Raw genomic sequence first — 22374 nt, 5'->3', positions numbered from 1 at the left:
TGGACTACTCACTTCAGCATTTTTTATTCACAGGAGAAAAATAAGCCCATATATGGTGCAACCACTGTAGTAAGGGCTCTGTTACATGCAACCAAATGAAACTCCCAACTGACACCAATAAGAAAAAGACAAACATATTAGAAAAAGCTCTGACATTGCTGCAGAAAGTCTCTGGTATGTTCTTATAATTTTAGTATCTTCAATTCTTCAAACAAGAGAAGAAATACAGAAATGACTATATATTACTTTTAGGGTCAACAAAGGAAGTGACTGGATCCTGAAACATCATATCAGAGACACACATCCAGGACCATATACAGACTAAGACAATTGAAGTTTCTATTGCTATGCTATGACATTTATTAGATTCTTCATGATAGAAGAGTAATGCTCCTATAATACTCCTGTAACTCCTATAAGGGCTTCCAACTTTTACTTCCTGAAGATAAGATTCTATTAATTCCCTGAAGTAATTAAGAGAATGAATTTCGGAGATAGACAGATTTATGATAATCACTAGGGCTGCTTACAAATACACCAGTCTTCTTTCAGGATACATAATCAGACTGCATTTTTCTAGTCTGCTCTGAAGTTAGGTATGGCCATATAACTTGACATGGTTAACAAAATATGAGCATGAATAGTGTGCATCATCTCTGGACAGGTGCTTTAAAAGTGGTTAATGATTCCCCACATCCTCTCACTCCTTCCTTGATAAAAGTAGAATGATGTGTCTAGATGGTGCATCCATCAGCCTGCATCCCTAAGTATTATTAGTAGAGGTCCCACTGGAAACCCCACTGTACAGAGTGCATTATGCCATTCTGATTTTGGAGTTTTAAGTACTGATAAAATCACCAGCTATGTGTTTCCAGATAAATTGGGTAATATCTATTTGCCTCACTTTCTTTATCTGTAAAGTGAGGAATATGTATGGCACCCCACTCCAATACTTTTGCCTGGAAAATCCCATGGACAGAGGAGCCTGGTAGGCTGTAGTCCATGGGGTCGTGAAGAGTCGGACACGACTGAGAGACTTCACTTTCACTTTTCACTTTCATGCATTGGAGAAGGAAATGGCAACCCACTCCAGTGTCCTTGCCTGGAGAATCCCAGGGACGGGGGAGCCTGGTGGGCTGCCATCTATGGGGTCGCACAGAGTTGGACACGACTGAAGCGACTTAGCAGCAGCAGCAGCAGCAGCAGCAAAGTCCATCTTACACGGTTATTATTATGGTGGGCTATAATGATACATTTGAAGTGCTTAGCATACAACTTGATATAAAGGATCATTTTTCTCTATACATTCATAAGATTATATCTGAGGCAATGTGAAGCTATATGAGAGGTTTACTTGTTCAGAAGAACAAAAAAATCCTCTAGTTACAAAATTAGCTAATTTCTAAAAGTTTATTTGGGGGAAAATCAGGGTTCTGTAAATCCCTTGTCTATAGATGCAAAGTAACAGTTTCAAAAGACCATTATAACCAGCTTCTGATGATGGAGTAGAACTAAGGCATTTTGGCTACAGCACAAAGCCTTGCCCCATCTAGTTATAAAAGTTCATAAGGCTTCCAAGGTATGAAAAACCCTGGTACATATTACAATAGCAGAATGAAAGTCACCAACTTTCAGTTCAATTTTTCTGTCAATCTACAGATAAGAACATGAGAGACAAAGAAAGGCAAAACAATGAAATCTTCTTGAAGAGTCTGGTGTCAGGCATTTAACATACCCTATGTTATGCTTCTCATAACAATATTATGAGGTAACTATTTCTCGTATATTACACATAAGAAAACAGCCACAAAGAGATTACATGAATTGCCTTCTGGTAAAAACTGATGATAACAAGTGACAAAATTCTAATTCAAACTTGCTTCAAAACTTGTATCATGCTATTTCCCAGTGTCTGAAAACTGCTCAAGAATAAAGGAAAAGAATGAGTCAACAGACTAAGAAGGCCATTCTATGCCAAGTGCTTTATTTTGAGAAGCCCCACCTCTACAGAATAAAGCCAACTGAAAAACAGTCATTTTTCTCCCCTCATCATCTTAAGGTTATATTAGAATACATCTAATAAAAGATTATTGGGGGAAAAAGGCATGTTATAGCTTTCCTTCCCAGGAAAGAAAGAAAACACCTATTTCCGAGCAGATGTTAATTGTGTTTCTCAGAAGCATGCACCAATTTTTTTTTTTTTTTTACTGCAGCTAGATTTAAACAGGATGACTTGGAGTTCTCCCACTAAGAAAGCTAATTGTCAGCCAGATGCAATAATAAGCAACTTGGGATGTCTCATTATGCTTTTTTTCTGCTCATGCTCCTGCTGTTCATCTTATCAGAACCTCCCAAATAACATACCTAAGTATCAAACATCCTTTTTCTACTCCTGGTCACTACCACTAACCCAAGTGACCAAAGCAAAAAGAATGAGAACTTAATGACCTCACTATTGCTTTGGGACCTTATGTTCAGCTTGACCCATTCTGTAAGGTGGGGCTTCTTAAAGAGATGGGAATACCAGACCACCTGACCTGCCTCTTGAGAAACCTATATGCAGGTCAGGAAGCAACAGTTACAACTGGACATGGAACAACAGACTGGTTCCAAATAGGAAAAGGAGTACGTCAAGGCTGTATATTGTCACCCTGCTTATTTAACTTCTATGCAGACTACATCATGAGAAACGCTGGGCTGGAAGAAGCACAATCTGGAATCACGATTGCTGAGAGAAATATCAATAACCTCAGATATGCAGATGACAACACCCTTAGAAAGTGAAGAAGAACTAAGGAGCCTCTTGATGAAAGTGAAAGAGGAGAGTGAAAAAGTTGGCTTAAAGCTCAAAATTCAGAAAATTAAGATCATGGCATCCGGTTCCATCACTTCATGGCAAATAGATGGGCAAACAGTAGAAACAGTGGCTGACTTTATTTTTCTGGGCTCCAAAATCACTGCAGATGGTGATTTGCAGCCATGAAATTAAAAGACGCTTACTCCTTGGAAGGAAAGTTATGACCAACCTAGATAGCATATTAAAAAGCAGAGACATTACTTTGTCAGCAAAGGTCCGTCTAGTCAAGGCTATAGTTTTTCCAGTAGTCATGTATGGGTGTGAGAGTTGGACTATAAAGAAAGCTGAGTGCCGAAGAACTGATGCTTTTGAATTGTGGTGTTGGAGAAGACTCTTGAGAGTCCCTTGGACTGCAAGGACATCCAACCAGTCCATCCTAAAGGAGATCAGTCCTGGGTGTTCATTGGAAGGACTAATGTTGAAGCTGAAACTCCCAATACTTTGGCCACCTGATGCAAAGAGCTGACTCATTTGAAAAGACCCTGATGCTGGGAAAGATTGAGGGCAGGAGAAGAAGGGGACAACAGAGGATGAGATGGTTGGATGGCATCACTGACTCAATGGACATGAGTTTGGGTGAACTCCGGGAGTTGGTGATGGACAGGGAGGCCTGGAGTGCTGCGATTCATGGGGTCGCAAAGAGTCGGACACGACTGAGTGACTGAAGTGATGTCTGATGTTGGCTGATCCTATGGTTTTACCTCAACAAAAAGGAAAATACAGAGACGGTACAAAAAGCAAGCCTAAACAACAGTCTTGAGTTTCATCTCTCCTTTAAGATACCTAAGTATAGTGTTATTTTCTTCTCAAGAACATACAGAGATGATGGCTAATAAACAAAGCTGACAAATAAGTATAGGGGAATATTAAGTGTGTTTTGCTGATGCAAGGTACATTGGAATAGGTGATAAAGTTAAGGGAGAGGGGAAAATATCTGAGAATACTCCCTGGTCAATTGGAGGAAGGATTTAGGATCCCTCATGAATTTTTTTCCTCAAAGGAGAGAAAGAGAAGTTGTCAAGACCCCAAATTAACTCTACTCACACAGATTCACACAAAAAGAGTCTATTCACGATAGCCTACTTCTTCCAAACGAAGAAAGTCTCCAATGCTGACACAGGACATGGCTTAGGGTGGGGGAGAGGAAAGGGCAACTCAATGCTTCTTCTAGCATTCTTTAACTCTCCTCGCCCTGCAGGTCTTTGATTCTTTTTTCTTTCTCGGTAACTAATCCAGTAATTCTGAGCTGAGCTTTTATCCATTATTGGAATTTCCTTCATGGCTAAGGCATACTTTTATAATAGAAACTATGATGTATGAGAGAGAGGAAAAAGGCAGAAGAGAGTATTCTGTGTGTATGTGTTGTGTGTGTGTGTGAGAAGAGGGAGTTACAAAACTTCATTTAGTTATGCTCATTATCCTCTGACTTTTCTTCTGGAGTCGAATTTATCAAACATTTTCACTAATTAAAAAAAAAATAACAATTCAGTTTTATTTTGGTATTTTTTTCTTGTCATAAGTGTAAAGTTTCTTACATGTTCTAAAAGAATGAGATAGTGAGCTTACTAAAATGTTATTATTTACTAATGATTATGAATTATATATGAAATCATCAGGCTTTCATGAAATTAAGTAAAATGTTGATTACAGGTTATAACCTTTTCATATTCAGTAGGCTTTTTTCTCAAAAAAAATTGTATCTTTTTATACTCTAAGCAACGTTAATAAGATAAACAGAAAGTTGATATTTCTCCTCAAATAAAAGTACCAATGGAAAAAATGTTGCCGTAAAATGTTCTTTTAATTAAAAAAAAAAAAAAGTCGAGTACAAGAGAACACAAATACTAAGAAATACAGAATGCTGAAATATCTAGCCAAGAAAAAACTGTATTTAATGTTATGCTACTTAAAAACAATTTAGCATATTACAAATGCTGTTTGCACAGCCTAGAATGAATATTTAAATAATCCAATCTGGAATGTTAAACTAACAGAAAAACACCAGAGGAGAAATGAAGGTTTTAAAAGTACACACATTTCTATCACAGATATAGGCTACTTGTCACTTGAGCTACAAATTTAACAAGTTATGCATTTTTAAGTTTGCTAGACAAAAATCTAACCAAACACCTACTTTTAAAAAGTATGTAACTTTCCAAAGACATACCTCTTGTATGTAGTTATTTTTCTCCAAGATAGAAAGAGCAACAGCTGCACACTCCAGTGTAGAAAGGCACCTATTAGTTGGTTGCGCCCGAATTACATACTGACTAGAAATGCTAGTTTTTAATTGCACCTGAAACCAAAAACAGAATAGAATGCAGTTTTCATTTTAGGTTTAAAACATAAGGTCTGTATTTTAAATACTAATTACTCTAATTTCCTTCCAAAATCACCAGTTTATAAATATTAAATGTATCAATATCTTCTGTATATAAATCTTTTCATTAGTTTTGTTAAAAGGAAGCAAGAAGATAGTTACGCATCTAATAAAGAAGATACATTCAAAATATATACAAATTCCTACAAATCAAAAATAATAAGACTAATAACCCCCTCCCAGTGGGCAGAAGAGTAAACAGACACATCACAAAAGAATATATATACAAGTACAAATAGGTACATGTAAAGGGGCTCAACATGATTTAATATAAATTAAAATCACAATAACATGTCATCCTCGTTACTGTTATTGTTGCTTTTAGTCATTAAATTGTGTCCAACTCTTTTGCGACCACATGGACTATAGCCCGCCAGGATCCTCTGTCCACAGGATTTCCAAGGCAAGAATACTGGGGTGCCTTAACATTTCCTCCTCCAGGGGATCTTCCCAACCCAGGGACTGAACTTGTGTCTCCTGCATTAGCAGGCAGATTCTCTTCCACTGAACCACCAGAGAAGCCCCCTTTCACACCCATTAGAACAGTTAAAATAAAAAAGACTAACACCACCAAATCGGGATGCAGCAAATGAAACTCTCATACATTGAATTAGGAGTGAAACTGGTTTAATCACTTTGGAGAATTGACAACTGGGATTTTTTGTTTTACAGTTTATTCTTCTATTATTTTTTTAAATGTCTTTGAGGTCTGTTGTATCTTTTTTAAACAATATATTTTTTTTTATTGTGTTAGGTCTGTTGTTACATACAGGTTTTCTCTAGCTGCAGAGAGTGGGGCCTATTCTCTAATTTCACTGCAAAGGCTTCTCACTGTGCTGGCTTCTCTTGTTGAAGAGCATATGCTCTAGGCACACAGGCTTCAGTAGTTGTGACACGTGGGCTCAGCAGTTGTGGCTCAAGGCATGGCTTGGTTGATCCACAGCACGTGGAATATTCCCAGACAAGGAGCTGAACCCATGTCCTCTGCATTGGCAGGCAAATTTCCAGCCACTATACCACCAGGGAAGTCCCTTCCATTATTTTTTAAACTGGTAAGTGTATGTCTATGTGGATGTGAATGCATATAAACACACAGACATATACATACATATCCTCTTTTTAGATAAAAGTAGTAGCATACTACAAATACTTTTCTCCATCAAGATAATATTCTAGCTGAGACAGAGTCACACATTAGAAAAGCAATAGAAAAATGAATGTCAGAATTTTGGCTCTTTAATTACATGAAACTGCAGTATTATCCTATATTCATAAAGCTATATCCCAAGTCCATACTCTGACCAAAATCATATGTAAGAAAAGGTGATGAGAAATATGGTTCTTTCACTCTTCTTTTTGTAATGAATTCTCTACAACTTGTTTCCTTTCCTTCCTCAAAAAGAGATAAAGGAGAGAGGGGGAAGGGAGAGAAGTGGGGAAATAAAGTGAGAAATAAAGTGGGTAGAGATTCACTACAGAATGTATGTGATTTTGAAATATATATTTGACTAATTATGCTTTAGATATGATCATATTAAAATTACTTCACATTTTAACCAAAGGACAGGATAAAAAACAGATACAGGGAGGGAAAGAAATTGAAGAAAAAAATGGTTGAGAAACATCTATAATTATAAAAGAAAGCCTATGATTAAATAGCTGTATAAAAAATTCATAATGTTGATTAACTGTAATTACTAACAGCTTTGATTATTTCATCAGGTCAATGTAGTAAAACAAAGTAAAGCCAACTACTGCTTTCAATACTCATTTCCAAGTCATCAGTGGAGGAGTTTATAACAGACATCTGATTAAAACAAAACCTATGGGAAATGTGCAAAATTCACAGTTAAATTTTGTTTATTGGAATTAATTTTATCTTTGAAAGAAAATGGGGGGGCAGTTTTATTTCTTACTATGGCTCACGTGGCTATATGAAAACAGAATCTGAAATCTGTCATTGGTTAAAAAGATTTCAGAATATCCTTCACAAATCATCTCTCCAGGGATTAGCCAGTAACTGGATATATTAAAAGAGTATACATAACTACTATCTGTTATATTAGTAGCATATATGTTATTAAAACATGTTAATATGCCCTCACAGCTCTTCTTTTTATACTTATGTGCTATATCACCTTCAACACATGCTTAATTCAATGAGTAAATGAGCAAAGCCAAAAAGAAAACCTGTTGACCCATCTTCTTGAAAAATCACAAGCATCATAATAATTTTTAGAAACTGCCTCATCTGCATGAATAAGAGGTCAAGAAAATCCATGGCAAAATTAGCTATTGTAAGAAAGAAAAAAATTAACATATAATAAAAGTATGTTATGTAGAAAGAAAAACTACTAAAGGGATCAAGATTACTGTATCAAAGTTGACAATAATTAATTAATTTCAGTTAAGTCATTTAGTTTTTCAGTTCCTGCTCACCTGATAAAAAATCAGATAGCCAGACATGATGGTATTAAAACCTATGCTTAGTGATGAATCCCAAGATCATATAATATGTATACAATTATAATTCTATATTAATTATATGTCATTATGATTAATGTGTATATTATATATATCATGTGTAATTATTATATACAATATTCATTTTCCATTTTTGGAAGCCATGTTTATGCAAAGAATGTTTCACTAATTTTGATCTTGGAAGTTGGTTGTCCAGGAGTAGAAGCTGTCTAAGGACTCTTAATATGACTTCTTTAGGAACAGGAGTATCACTGGCTGGTTTAGAATTCTACTGGTACAGGTTGTAAGCCTATCGCTTCCACTTTAGAAACAGCCAACTTATCCAACCTTACTCCTAAGATCTAGCTTCAATCTTTTCCACTGATTCTCTGGATTAGCTATGATTTTAATTCCTTAAAATTTCCTAAAATCCTTCTCTTCCATTAAGTGTATATTTAATATATAAGAAGATTAGATAACAGCTTAACAGCTATGATCACTGTTTAGACACCTTTTTAAAGGGTCTGTTCAAACACTTCCTTCCTAGATAGACCTTCAGTTACTTTTGTGATGTGTCATTATAAGTGTGGGAGATGTAGTAAGTTTAGTGGTTTAGTAATGACCTTTAGGATTCAAACAGATATCCAAAGGAATAACAAGCTATTGCTTATGTTTGCATAGCACATCTTTAAAATAAGTTATTATAATATAGTTAATTCATTGGTCAAGAAAAATAACAAAAAAAGCCCTCAAAATTAAAACAGTAATCATCTCCACACTCCTCCCAAATAACACTGTATTTTTATAATTTGATGATGATTATTTGTTATTTGTTCTCAGTCTCTTTTAAGACATTTCATTACAACATAAAACTATTCTTTTTTAAATATAAATTTATTTATTTTAATTAGAGGTTAATTATTACAATATTGTATTGGTTTTGCCATACATCAGCATGAATCCGCCACGGGTGTACACGTGTTCCCCATCCTGAACACCCCTCCCTCCTCCCTCCCCGTACCATCCCTCTGGGTCATCCCAGTGCACCAGCCCCAAGCAACCAGTATAATGCATCGAACTTGGACTGGCGATTCATTTCATATATGATATTATACATGTTTCAATGCCATTCTCCCAAATCATCCCACCCTCTCTCTCTCCCACAGAATCCAAAAGACTGTTCTATACATCTGTGTCTCTTTTGCTGTCTCGCATACAGGGTTATCATTACCATCTTTCTAAATTCCATATATATGCGTTAGTATACTGTATTGGTGTTTTTCTTTCTGGCTTATTTCACTCTGTATAATAGGCTCCAGTTTCATCCACCTAATTAGAACTGATTCAAATGTATTCTTTTTAATGCCTGAGTAATACATAAAACTATTCTGTTTCTCACTCCATTATTAACAGTCACAAGAATTTTTAAGCACTTGATCAGCTTCCTTAAAGGTTTCTTCAGTTCAGGTGCTCAGATATGTCCAACTCTTCGCAACTCCATGGACTACAGCACGCCAGGCCTCCCTATCCATCATCAACTCCCAGAGTTTACTCAAACTCATCTTCATTGAGTTGGTGATGCCATCCAACCATCTCATCCTCTATCATCCCCTTCTCCTCCTGCTTCAACCTTTCCCAGCATCAGGGTCTTTTCAAGTGAGTCAGTTCTTCACATCAGGTGGCCAAAGTATTGGAGTTTCAGCTTCAACTTCAGTCCTTCCAATGAACACTCAGGACTGATCTCCTTTAGGATGGACTGGTTGGATGTCCTTGCAGTCCAAAGGACTCTCAAGAGTCTTCTCCAACACCACCGTTCAAAAGCATCAATTCTTCAGCACTCAGCTTTCTTTGCCAACAAAGGTCTGTCTTGTCAAGGGTATGGTTTTTCTAGAAGTCATGTACGGATATGAGAGTTGGACTATAAAGAAAGCTGAGGAGCGAAGAATTGATGCTTTTGAACCGTGATGTTGGATAAGACTCTTGAGAGTCCCTTGGACTGCAAGAAGATCCAACCAGTCCATCCTAAAGGAGATAAGTCCTGTGTGTTCACTGGAAGGACTGATGTTGAAGCTGAAACTCCAATACTTTGGCCACCTGATGCGAAGAGCTAATTCATTTGAAAAGACCCTGATGCTGGGAAAAATTGAGGGTAGGAGGAGAAGGGGACAACAGCGGATGAGATGGTTGGATGGCATCACTGATTCAATGGACATGAGTTTGGGTGAACTCTGGGAGTTGGTGATGGACAGGGAGGACTGGCGTGCTGTGGGTCATGGGGTCGCAAAGAGTTGTACACAACTGAGCGACTGAACTGAACTGAACAGCTTTCTTAAAACCATTGCCTTGACTAGACGGACTTTTGTTGGCAAAGTAATATCTCTGCTTTTTAATATGGTGTCTAGGTTGGTCATAGCTTTTATTCCAAGGAGCAAGTGTCTTTTGATTTTCATGGCTACAGTCACCATCTGAAGTGATTTTGGAGCCCAAAAAATAAAGTCTGCCACTGTTTCCATTGTTTCCCATCTATCTGCCATGAAGTGATGGGACAGGATGCCATGATCTGAGTTTTCTGAACATTGACTTTTAAGCCAACTTTTTCACGCTACTCTTTGACTTTCATCAAGAGGCTCTTTAGTTCTTCACTTTCTGTCATAAGGGTGGTATCATCTGCATATCTGAGGTCACTGATATTTCTCCCAGCAATCTTGATTCTAGCTTGTGTTTCATCCAGCCCAGTGTTTCTCATGATATACTCTGCATATAAGTTAAATAAGCAGGGTGACAATATACATCCTTGACATACTCCTTTTCCTATCTGGAACCAGTGTGTTGTTCCATGTCCAGTTCTAACTGTTGTTTCCTGACCTGCATACAAGTTTCTCAAGAGGCAAGTCAGGTGGTTTGGTATTCCCATCTCTTTCAGAATTTTCCACAGTTTATTGTGATCCACACATTCAAAGGCTTTGGCACAGTTAATAAAGCAGAAATAGATGTTTTTCTGGAACTCTCTTGCTTTTTCAATGATCCAACTGATGTTGGCAATTTGATCTCTGGTTCCTCTGTCTTTTCTAAATCCAGCTTGAACATCTGGAAGTTCATGGTTCACGTATTGCTGAAGCCTCGCTTGGAGAATTTTGAGCATTACTTTACTAGCATATGAGATGAGTGCAATTGTGTGGTAATTTGAGCATTCTTTGGCATTGCCTTTCTTTGGGATTGGAATTAAAACTGACCTTTTCCAGTCCTGTGGCCACTGCTGAGTTTCCAAATTTTCTGGCATACTGAGGGCAAGCACTTCACAGCAGCACTATAAAGCTGCACTTCTAAAGGTTTCTAGAAAAATCAATCTATTTTGTAGGCTTTCTGAAACAATCCTAGTTTAGAACAAGCTGAAATAAACATTTTAGTGATATTCTGAATTCCTTACCAATGGAAGACACACATAAAAACCTTCCTTTCTGAAGCAACCTTTCTTCTATGATCGTTCATAAACAGGATTCATTACCTGAGCTTAGGACCTGCACTTTGAAGGCAAGGTGCTAATGTTTTCTTCTGGTCCCAATCCTTCAACCCACTTCATTCCTTTCATTTCCTCAGTTTAGTTCAACACTATGTTCTAATAGTGATAAGGGTCCAGCTTTGACATCAGAGAGTTGCCAGTATGAACACAGACTTAGCCACTTACATGCACAGTGTCATGCACTTGGACAATAATTGCTTTTCTAGAAAATGTACATGTATTGTCTCATTCAATTCTCACTAAGACCTTATGAATTATCTCAATTTTACAGATGAGGAAAATAAAGTACACTGAGGTGAAGTAACTTACCCGAGGTTCCAAAATCAATCATGGTAAAACAGATAAATGAATTTATAAAGTCTTATTCAAGATCCTGAGCTCTTTATAACTAGGTTAATAATTAAATGGATGAATTCTTCAGCAAATCCCAACAAACAAAACAAAGCTATTCTGATGAAAAGCAAGACTGAGGCACTCCTGAAGAATTTAGGGTTCTTATGAACAACTTAAAAAAAACAACAGTACAGGGGAGGAGTCTTCTCAACAATTAAAGTTTCTCAATAAATATCAATCTATGGTCTTGCTCCAACCACATCACACTATGAAGTCTGTATACTTTTTCTAAAACTTAAGATTCCAAGCATATTAAAAAGACATATATATTAAAAAGACAGAATATTAAAAAGCAGAGACATTACTTTGCCAACAAATGCCCATCTAGTCAAAGCTATGCTTTTTCCAGTAGTCATGTATGGATGTGAGAGTTAGACTATAAAGAAAGCTGAGCACCGAAGAATTGCTGCTTTTGAACTGTGGTGTTGGAGAAGACTCTTGAGAGTCCCCTGGACTGCAAGGAGATCCAACCAGTTCACCCTAAAGGAGATCAGTCCTGAATACTCACTGGAAGGACTGATGCTGAAGCTGAAACTTCAATACTTTGGCAACCTGATGCAAAGAACTGAACTATTTGAAAAGACCCTGATGCTGGGAAAGATCACGGGCAGGAGGAGAAGGGGATGACAGGATGAGATGGTTGGATGGCATCACCGACTCAATGGACATGAGTTTGAGTAAACTCCGGGAGTTGGTGATGGACAGGGAGGCCTGGCGTGCTGCAGTCCACGGGGTAGCAAAAAGTAGGACACGCCGGAGCGACTGAATTGAACTGAATTGAAAGATTCCAAGGTTAATGCTGAAATTCAGAAAACTTGATAAAAATAAATTTAAAGGGAGCATTGCTGCTGCTAAGTCACTTCAGTTGTGTCCGACTCTGTGTGATCCCATAGATGGAAGCCAACCAGGCTCCCCCATCTCTGGGATTCTCCAGGCAAGAGTACTGGACTGGGTTGCCATTTCCTTCTACAATGCATGAAAGTAAAAAGTGAAAGTGAAGTCGCTCAGCTGTGTCCAACTCTTAGCGACCCTATGGACTGCAGCCTACCAGGCTCTGCCGCTCATGGGATTTTCCAGGCAAGAGTACTGGAGTGGGGTGCCACTGCCTTCTCTGAAAGGGAGCATTAGTTATAGATAAAATGATAATATTAATGCTACTTCTAAAACACATTATTGTTTAATTTTTTTTTCTGAGTTGACCAGAGAAAATTCACTTCTTAAGGTTCCATGGTAAAGCACAATTCCAAAATTACTAAAAAACTTGTAGAACACATCGGGTTTAAAATTTAGTGCTTTCTTATAGATTAAAGTGATAATAAAGTTACACCACGCTTCTTCAACATACAAAAACTTTGATGTTAAAATGCAAACATACAATTCAGAAGTCTAAAAATTAAGCACTTAAAAATTTCAAATTAAAGCAAATCCAAATAATGATACAAATTTAAAATTTTATTCAGTGACATATTTAGTCATATATATGTCATTTATATATTTCATTTATATTATATATTTATTTATATTATATTTTTATATAAATATAATATATATATTATATTATATATTTAGTCACTTAGACATATCTCAACTAGTGCTTTTTCCTAATAATACAAATATTTAATCTACCATTGTTTTTTATATAACTCCAAGTAATGCATATCTGAAGTCACTGAGAACTATGGGTACGGAAACATCTAGAGAAAGAAAATAAAAACACATAGATTCATGAGATCACAGAATAGGAAGTTATTGTTGTAAGTCATATAGTCTATCTCCTTATTCTAAGATACAATTATTCTTTTAAAACATTAGATTGACAGAATTAATATAAACTTTAAAATAATACTGAAATATAATTTATCTTAAATAAAAAAGTTTTATCTGAGTTTCAAAGCCTCCTCTTAAAAAAAAAAAAGAATTAATAGAGGCACAAAAACACTCTTCTACAACCTTGAATTAAAATTGATGGTTGCAGTCTAGCATATGAAAGCAACCTAGATGCCCATTGACAGATGAACGGATAAGGAAGCTGTTGTACACATATACAATGGAACATTACTCAGCCATAAAAAGGAACAAATGTGAATCAGCTGAACTGAGGCAGATGAACCTAGAGCCTGTCATACAGAGTGAAATAAGTCAGAAAGAGAAAAACTAATTTTGTACATTAATGCATATATATTGAATCTAGAAAAACAGTACTGATGAACTTATTTGCAGGCAAGAATAGAGATGCAGACACAGAGAATGGACTTGTGGACATGAGGGAAGGAGAGGGTGGGACAAACTGAGAAAGCAGCACTGACATGTATACACTACCATGTGTCCAACAGACAGCTGGTGGGAAGCTGCTGTGCAGCACAGGCAGCCCAGTCTGGCGCTCTGTGACAACCTAGAGGGGACGGTTGGGCAGCGAGAGGAAGAGACGAGAGCGAGGGGATATGCATATAGATGACTGATTCATGTTGTTGTACAACAGAAACCAACACAACATTGTAAAGAATTAGCCACCAATTAAAAATAAACTTTTAAGAACTATAAAAAGAAATGATTGGTTATAATAACTCTTTAGAAGACTACAGTAAATTAACAAAATATTATACCACTAAACAGGCCAGAAGAATGTCACTACAGATTACAAGCTTTAGCATTACTTTCTGCTGCCCAAATACCTATTTTTTCCAGCAATACCTAATGGAGACAAGTCTCTGTTGAGCAACGCTATAGAAACTAACTTTTGGAATATCTCCTAAAGAGGAAATTGTCCAACCTAAACATATTCATTTATTCATACAGTGCTTACATCAATTTATATCATTTATTAGGAAACAGAACAGAAACTGATTTAGGATATTAGAAATTGATTTCCTAGTCTCACCTAAGTAATAACCAATTTTATAATGTCTTGCGAGTGAAACATTTTTTTAACCAAAGATAAATTTCATTTAACAAAGCTGTCATGGCTTCATAAACAGCTACTGGAAAATGAATCATAAATTAGCCTAGGTGTGAAATAAAGCACATATTATGCAATTACCTCATAAGTTCAACCTGTCACATAAAACTTTTATTTTAAAATTTACTGAGTTAAACTGTACACTTTTTCATTTTATTAAAAACACTTTTCTATAACCTTGAATTAAAATAATGTGCATGAATGGAGAGGTAGAAAAATACCGCACTAAAAGCTTAAGACAGGAAATTAGACTTATATAATTTAACTCTACATAATAGTATGACCTCAAACTAGATTTAAACTCTGAGAGTCTAAAACTTAACAATCTTACAGAATACTTGTGCTTTATGGCACTAAAACATGTGAAGTGTTCAGCAATGCCTGCCATATAGTAAGCACTTGATTAGAGACAAAGATGTTATGAGGGTGGTACTGACGCTACTGATGTTAACAAGGGTAGTGCTAGTGATGATTCACAATGCTTTCTTCACAAGTTAATAAGTGTGAAGCAACTCGGCTTTACTGCAATAAAGCCAGATGAGTAGTTTGATCAATAGTGTAGGATAAGATAAAACTTATTAGCAGAATGTCAACTTTTACAAGATGGAAGAAGAAAAGGTATTGAAGAGGCAGAGAAAAAGCAGTCTTAGAAGCAAAAGAAAGAACCAGAAGAGAGCTTCACTGAATAACAGAGAAGAACAAGTTACTGACAAAGAATTAATTATCAAAAGATAACCCAGTCAAAAAGTGGGTAGAAGCACTGAATGGATGGTTTTCTAAACAAGACATACAGATGGCTAATAGGTACATGAAAAGATGTTCAACACTGCTAATTATTAGAGAAATGAAAATAAAAACCACAATGGCATTTCACCTCACACTTGTCAGGATGGCTATCATTAAAAAGTCTACAAGTAACCAATGTTGGCCAGGATGGGAAGAAAAGGAAACACTGTGCACTGTCGGTGAGGATGTAAATTGGTGCAGTCACTGTGCAAAACAGTATGGAAAATCCTCAATAAACTAAAAAACAGAACTATCATACGATCCAGCAATTCCACTCCTGAGTATATATATCCAAAGAAGATAAAAACACTAATTTAAAAAGATACATGCACTGCACCTCAATATCCACAGAAGCATTATTCACAATAGCAAAGATATGTAAACAACCTAAGTAACCAGTATCCAACAACATATGAATGGATAAAGATGCTATAGCCAGATAGATAGATGGATACACACACACACACACACACACACACACACAATATAATATTACTCAGCCATAAAAAAGAATTCTGCTACTTACAACAATGTGGACCTACGAAGTATTATTCTTTAAAAAAAAATATTCTTAATATATTTATTTTAATTAGAGGCTAATTACTTTACAATATTGTGGTGGTTTTCACCATACATTCACATGAATCAGCCATGGGTGTACATGTGTCCCCCTGACCCTGAACCCCCCTCCCACCTCCCCCCATCCCATCCCTCTGGGTTGTCCCAGTGCACTGGCTTTGAGTGCCCTGTTTCATGCATAGAACTTAGACTGGTCATCTATTTCATATATGGCAATATACACGTTTCAATGCTATTCTCTTAAATCATCCCACCCTCGCCTTCTCCCACAAAGTCCAAAAGTCTGTTCTTTATAACTGTGTCTCTTTTGCTGTCTTGCATATAGAGCTGTTGTTACCATCTTTCTAAATGCCATATGTATGTATTAATATCTAGTATTGGTATTTTTCTTTCTGACTTACTTTACTCTGTATAACGGGCTCCAGTTTCATCCACCTTATTAGAACTTATTCAAATGTGTTCTTTTGAATAGCTGAATAATATTCCATTGTGTATATGTACCACAGCTTTCTTATCCATTCATCTGCTGATGGACATCTAGGTTGCTTCCATATCCTAGCTATTGCAAACAGTGCTTCAATCAACATTGGAGTACATGTGTCTTTCAATTCTGGTTTCCTCGGTGCGTATCCCCAATGGTGGGATTGCTGGGTCGTATGGCAGTTCTATTTTGTTTTTTAAGGAATCTCACACTGTTCTCCATAGTGGCTATACTAGTCTACATTCCCACCAACAGTATAAGAGGGTTCCCTTTTCTCCACACCCTCTCCAGCATTTATTGCTTGTAGACTTTTGGATACCAGCCATTCTGACTGGCGTGAAATGGTACCTCATTGTGGTTTTGATTTGCATTTCTCTGATAATGAGTACAGTTACTCCTTGGAAGGAAAGTTATGACCAACCTAGATAGCATATTCAAAAGCAGAGACATTACTTTGCCAACAAAGGTTCGTCTAGTCAAGGCTATGGTTATTCCTGTGGTCATGTATGGATGTGAGAGTTGGACTGTGAAGAAAGCTGAGTGCCAAAGAATTGATGCTTTTGAACTGTGGTGTTGGCGAAGACTCTTGAGAGTCCCTTGGACTGCAAGGAGATCCAACCAGTCCATTCTGAAGGAGATCAGCCCTGGGATTTCTTTGGAGGGAATGATGCTAAAGCTGAAACTCCAGTACTTTGGCCACCTCATGCGAAGAGTTGACTCATTGGAAAAGACTCTGATGCTGGGAGGGATTGGGGGCAGGAGGAGAAGGGGACGACAGAGGATGAGATGGCTGGATGGCATCACTGACTTGATGGACGTGAGTCTGAGTGAACTCCGGGAGTTGGTGATGGACAGGGAGGCCTGGCGTGCTTGGATTCATGGGGTCGCAAAGAGTCGGACACGACTGAGCGACTGATCTGATCTGATTTGATCTGATAATGAGTGATGTTGAGCATCTTTTCATGTGTTTGTTAGCCATCTGCATGTCTTCTTTGGAGAAATGTCTGTTTTAGTTCTTTGGTCCACTTTTTGATTGGGTTGTTTGTTTTTCTGGAATTGAGCTACATGAGCTGCTTGTATATTTTTGAGATTAATTCTTTGTCTGTTGCTTCGTTTGCTATTATTTTCTCCCATTCTGAAGGCTGGCTTTTCATCTTGCTTATAGTTTCCTTTGGTATGCAGAAGCTTTTCATTCTAATTAGGTCCCATGTGTTTATTTTTGCTTTTATTTCCATTATGCTGGGAGGTGGGTCATAGAGGACCCTGCTGTGATTTATGTCAGAGAGCGTTTTGCCTATGTTCTCCTCTAGGAGTTTTATAGTTTCTGGTCTTACATTTAGATCTCTAATCCATTTTGAGTTTATTTTTGTGTATGGTGTTAGAAAGTGTTCTAGTTTCATTCTTCTGCAAGTGGTTGACCAGTTTTCCCAGCACCACTTGTTAAAGAGATTGTCTTTTCTCCATTGTATATTCTTGCTTCTTTTGTCAAAGATGAGGTGTCCATAGGTGTGTGGATTTATCTCTGGGCTTTCTATTTTGTTCCAGTGATCTATACTTCTATCTTTGTTGCCACCTCTTCTTAATATCTTCTGCTTCTGTTAGGTCCATACCATCTGTCTTTTATTGCACCCATCTTTGCATGAAATGTTTCCTTGGTGTCTCCAGTTCTCTTGAAGAGATCTCTACTCTTTCCCATTTTATTGTTTTCCTCTATTTCTTTGCATTGATCACTGAAGAAGGCTTCCCTCATAGCTCCCGGAATGGCTACCCCTCCAGTATTCTGCCGTGGTGAATTCCACAGACAGAGGAGCCTGGGGAGCTACAGTCCATGGGGTCATAAAAAGTCAAACAGGACTGAGGGACCTTCACTTCCACTTCCACTTTCTTCTGGTAGAAGTATTTAAAACTTTAGTCAATCCATTATTTAACTGAGATGTTTGTTCTCTTATTCCTGAATACTAAAAGTTCTTTACATATTATGAATACAGCTCTTTTTTCCAACCTATTCTTTGCAAATATTTTCTCTCAGTCTGTGGTTTTTCTTTTAATTCTCTTAACAGTGACTTTTGAAAAGCAGAAGCTTTTATTCTGAGGAAAGTACAAGACAATCATCTGTTCTTTTATAGATAGTGCTTTGGGTGAAATCTTGAGCACACCTAAGATAATAAAGAAAATTCCTCCCAGGGCTATGGCCCTTTTCTGACAGTTACCTCCCTGTATTAACAGGCCTCAAATAAAAATGAGTAAGCAAAAAAAGGAAAGAACAGAAACTAGCACAGCACCCATGCAAAGCTATTGCCAGAAAATTGAGGAAAAAAATGAAAAGGAAAAACAAATGACAAAGGAAGCATAATTTAACATCGTTAATAAATTACATACATCCATACCTAAGAAGTGAGGCAGTTAAAATAAATACAGAAGCTATTTACCTACAGATACAAGTCCTAAAATAACTTGTTAAATGAAAAAAGCAAGGATCAGAGCAGCAGGTATCTACCACATATTGAGGAAAGGGGGGATTTAGTTGTATATAAATAAAATAATCTGGAAAAATACACAAGAACTTGATATATTGGTTACCTCTGAGAATGGTAAAAGGGTATATGGGGTAGAGAGGCAGGAAGAAGGCTTTTTACTATAAACTCTTTCATATCTTTTAAACTTTCAGCCATGTGAATATATTACTTTTGTAAAAAATTAAAGTCCTAAACATGAATTATAATTATAGTCTTTTCAACAATTGTTTAATTACTGTGATGCAAGAAAGTGATTAAATCATTGCTAAGACTAAAATGTATCCCTTAAAAAATACAATTTTTCCAGAAATAATTAAGAACTTAACTCAGTTGTCTATTGAAACTCAAGATCCTCTAGCTTCAGAAATATATTCTACATTTTATTACTATCTGGCAATCTGAAGCAAAGTTATTAACTATGAAAAAAGTAAATTATTTGGGTGAGCCCTAGTTATCCAACGACATTATACGTATTATCAGTAAATAATACTTACTAGGTACACACTATAAGCCAGGAGCTATGCTAAATGCTTTGTGTGTGTTATCTCATTTGAATGTCACAACAATATATTATGTAAATAATATTATTATTTCTATTTACCAAATGTAGACTCTAAGAGCAGAGGTAACCTGTCATGTCAAATGGTAAGTAAGTTGTGGAGCCAAGTATAAAGCCAGGCAGTCTGATGTCAAGAGTCTGGGATGATATATGCCATGAAGCCTGTGTCACATATTCCATTAAACAAGGTACTATAAATTTCTAAGAAGACAGCCTTGTATCTACTCTTCAGTAATTCATATTTTATAAACTCTAAAGTTGTTAAGACTTTGAATTAATTCTTTTAAATTTCTATGTGTCTTTGAAAACTGGTGGACCTCACTTTTTAGGTAGAATGTAATCCTTAGGATATAAATTACAGCAAGTCATAAAATGCAAAATCCCAATTTCACAGGTTTTGAGCCTTAATTACATGAATTACCTTCCTTAATTCATATGCCAAATGAAGGCATAGGAAGAAAGTGTTTTTTAAAATGTATATAGTATATTATTATTATCTGCAATTTGTATGGAAATACAAAAAACCTCAAATAGCCAAAGCAATCTTAAGAAAGACGAATGGAACTGGAGGAATCAACCTGCCTGACTTCAGACTATACTACAAAGCTACAGTCATCAAGACAGTATGCTACTGGCACAAAGACAGAAATATAGATCAAAGGAACAAAATAGAAAGCCCAGAGATAAAGCCACACACCTATGGACACCTCATCTTTGACAAAAGAAGCAAGAATATACAATGGAGAAAAGACAATCTCTTTAACAAGTGGTGCTGGGAAAACTGGTTCACCACTTGCCGAAGAATGAAACTAGAACACTTTCTAACACCATACACAAAAATAAACTCAAAATGGATTAGAGATCTAAATGTAAGACCAGAAACTATAAAACTCCTAGAGGAGAACATAGGCAAAACACTCTCTGACATAAATCACAGCAGGGTCCTCTATGACCCACCTCCCAGCATAATGGAAATAAAAGCAAAAATAAACACATGGGACCTAATTAGAATGAAAAGCTTCTGCATACCAAAGGAAACTATAAGCAAGATGAAAAGCCAGCCTTCAGAATGGGAGAAAATAATAGCAAACGAAGCAATGGACAAAGAATTAATCTCAAAAATATACAAGCAGCTCATGCAGCTCAATTCCAGAAAAATAAACAACCAAATTAAAAAGTGGACCAAAGAACTAAACAGACATTTCTCCAAAGAAGACATGCAGATGGCTAACAAACATATGAAAAGATGCTCAACATCACTCATTATCAGAGAAATTCAAATCAAAACCACGAGGAACCATTTCACGCCAGTCAGAATGGCTGCGATCCAAAAGTCTACAAGCAAGAAATGCTGGAGAGGGTGTGGAGAAAAGGGAACCCTCTTACACTGTTGGTGGGAATGCAAACTAGTACAGCCACTATGGAGAACAGTGTGGAGATTCCTTAAAAAACTCGAATAGAACTGCCATATGACCCAGCAATGTCACTGCTAGGCATACACACCAAGGAAACCAGAACTGAAAGAGACACATGTACCCCAATGTTCATCGCAGCACTGTTTATAATAGCCAGGACCTGGAAGCAACCTAGATGTCCATCAGCAGATGAATGGATAAGAAAGCTGTGGTACATATACACAATGGAATATTACTCAGCCATTAAAAAGAATACATTTGAATCAGTCCTAATGAGGTGGATGAAACTGGAGCCTGTTATACAGAATGAAGTAAGCCAGAAAGAAACACCAATACAGCATACTAACATATATATATGGAATTTAGAAAGACAGCAATAACCCTGTATGCGAGACAGCAAAAGAGACACAGATGTATAGAACAGTCTTTTGGACTCTGTGGGAGATGGTGAGGGTGGGATGATTTGGGAGAATGGCATGGAGACATATATATTATCATATGTGAAACGAATGGCCAGTCAGGTTCGATGCAGGATACAGGATGCTTGGGGATGGTGTACTGAGATGATCCAGAGGGATGGGATGGGGAAGGAGGTGGGAGGGGGGTTCAGGATGGGGAACACATGTTCACCCATGGTGGATTCATGTCAATGTATGGCAAAACCAGTACAATATTGTAAAGTAAAAAATAAATACATAAAATAAAGTTGCTAAGAGAGTAGATCTTGAGAATTCTAATCACAAGAAAAAAATTCTGTACCTGTGTAGAGGAATAGATATTAACTAGACTTACTGTGGACAGCATTTTGCAATATATACAAATATTGAATCATTATGCTATACACCTGAAACTAATATAATATGTCAATTAACCTCAATAAAAAACATTTAAGGATAACAATGAATTTTAATTAGGCAACAGATTAGATGTAACATCGGAGAAGGCAATGGCACCCCACTCCATTACCCTTGCCTGGAAAATTCCATGGACGGAGGAGGCTGGTAGGCTGCAATCCGTGGGGTCGCTAAGAGTCGGACACGACTGAAGCGACTTAGCAGCAGCAGCAGCAGCAACAGCTCTATATAGACACAAGACAAAGTTTTTACGAAAATGTCTTAGCCAGTGAGTGCTCCCAACAGTGCTCTGACTATCAAGTGAGAAATCAAGCTTTAGTGAAAGTTTTAAAGGCAATAAAGCAAGAATATGCAAACACTCCCTGAAAATAAGTTTATGAAGAAAGCCAGAAGCCTCTACAAACATTTCCATGTTCACCTTAGATTTATTCCTAGCAAATGTCAAGAGTCTCCTGTGTAAAATTCTTCTGAGGGGAGAGATATTCATTCGTTGCCAAATGGCCTGGATATATTAGAAATTCAGATTAAAAAGAGGCCAAGTTAATGCTTGCATTGGGCTCCCCAGGTGGCTCAGTGGTAAAGAATCTGCCTGCAAACACAGTAGACGCAGGAGAC

General features: G+C 36.9%; 1 protein-coding gene across 1 annotated transcript in view; it reads right to left on the bottom strand.

Moving 5' to 3' along the window:
- The window catches only part of DTWD2 (DTW domain containing 2), a 74189-nt gene that overhangs the window by 6119 nt on the left and 45696 nt on the right, over nucleotides 1-22374 (bottom strand). The window contains exon 5 of the mRNA XM_055550309.1: nucleotides 5025-5153. Coding sequence (XP_055406284.1) covers nucleotides 5025-5153 — 129 coding nt within the window. The remainder of the gene's footprint in view (nucleotides 1-5024; nucleotides 5154-22374) is intronic.

Source organism: Bubalus kerabau, chromosome 1, assembly GCF_029407905.1.
Source record: "Bubalus kerabau isolate K-KA32 ecotype Philippines breed swamp buffalo chromosome 1, PCC_UOA_SB_1v2, whole genome shotgun sequence".
NCBI lineage: Eukaryota > Metazoa > Chordata > Mammalia > Artiodactyla > Bovidae > Bubalus > Bubalus kerabau.
This window is presented reverse-complemented; position numbering and strand designations above follow the sequence as displayed.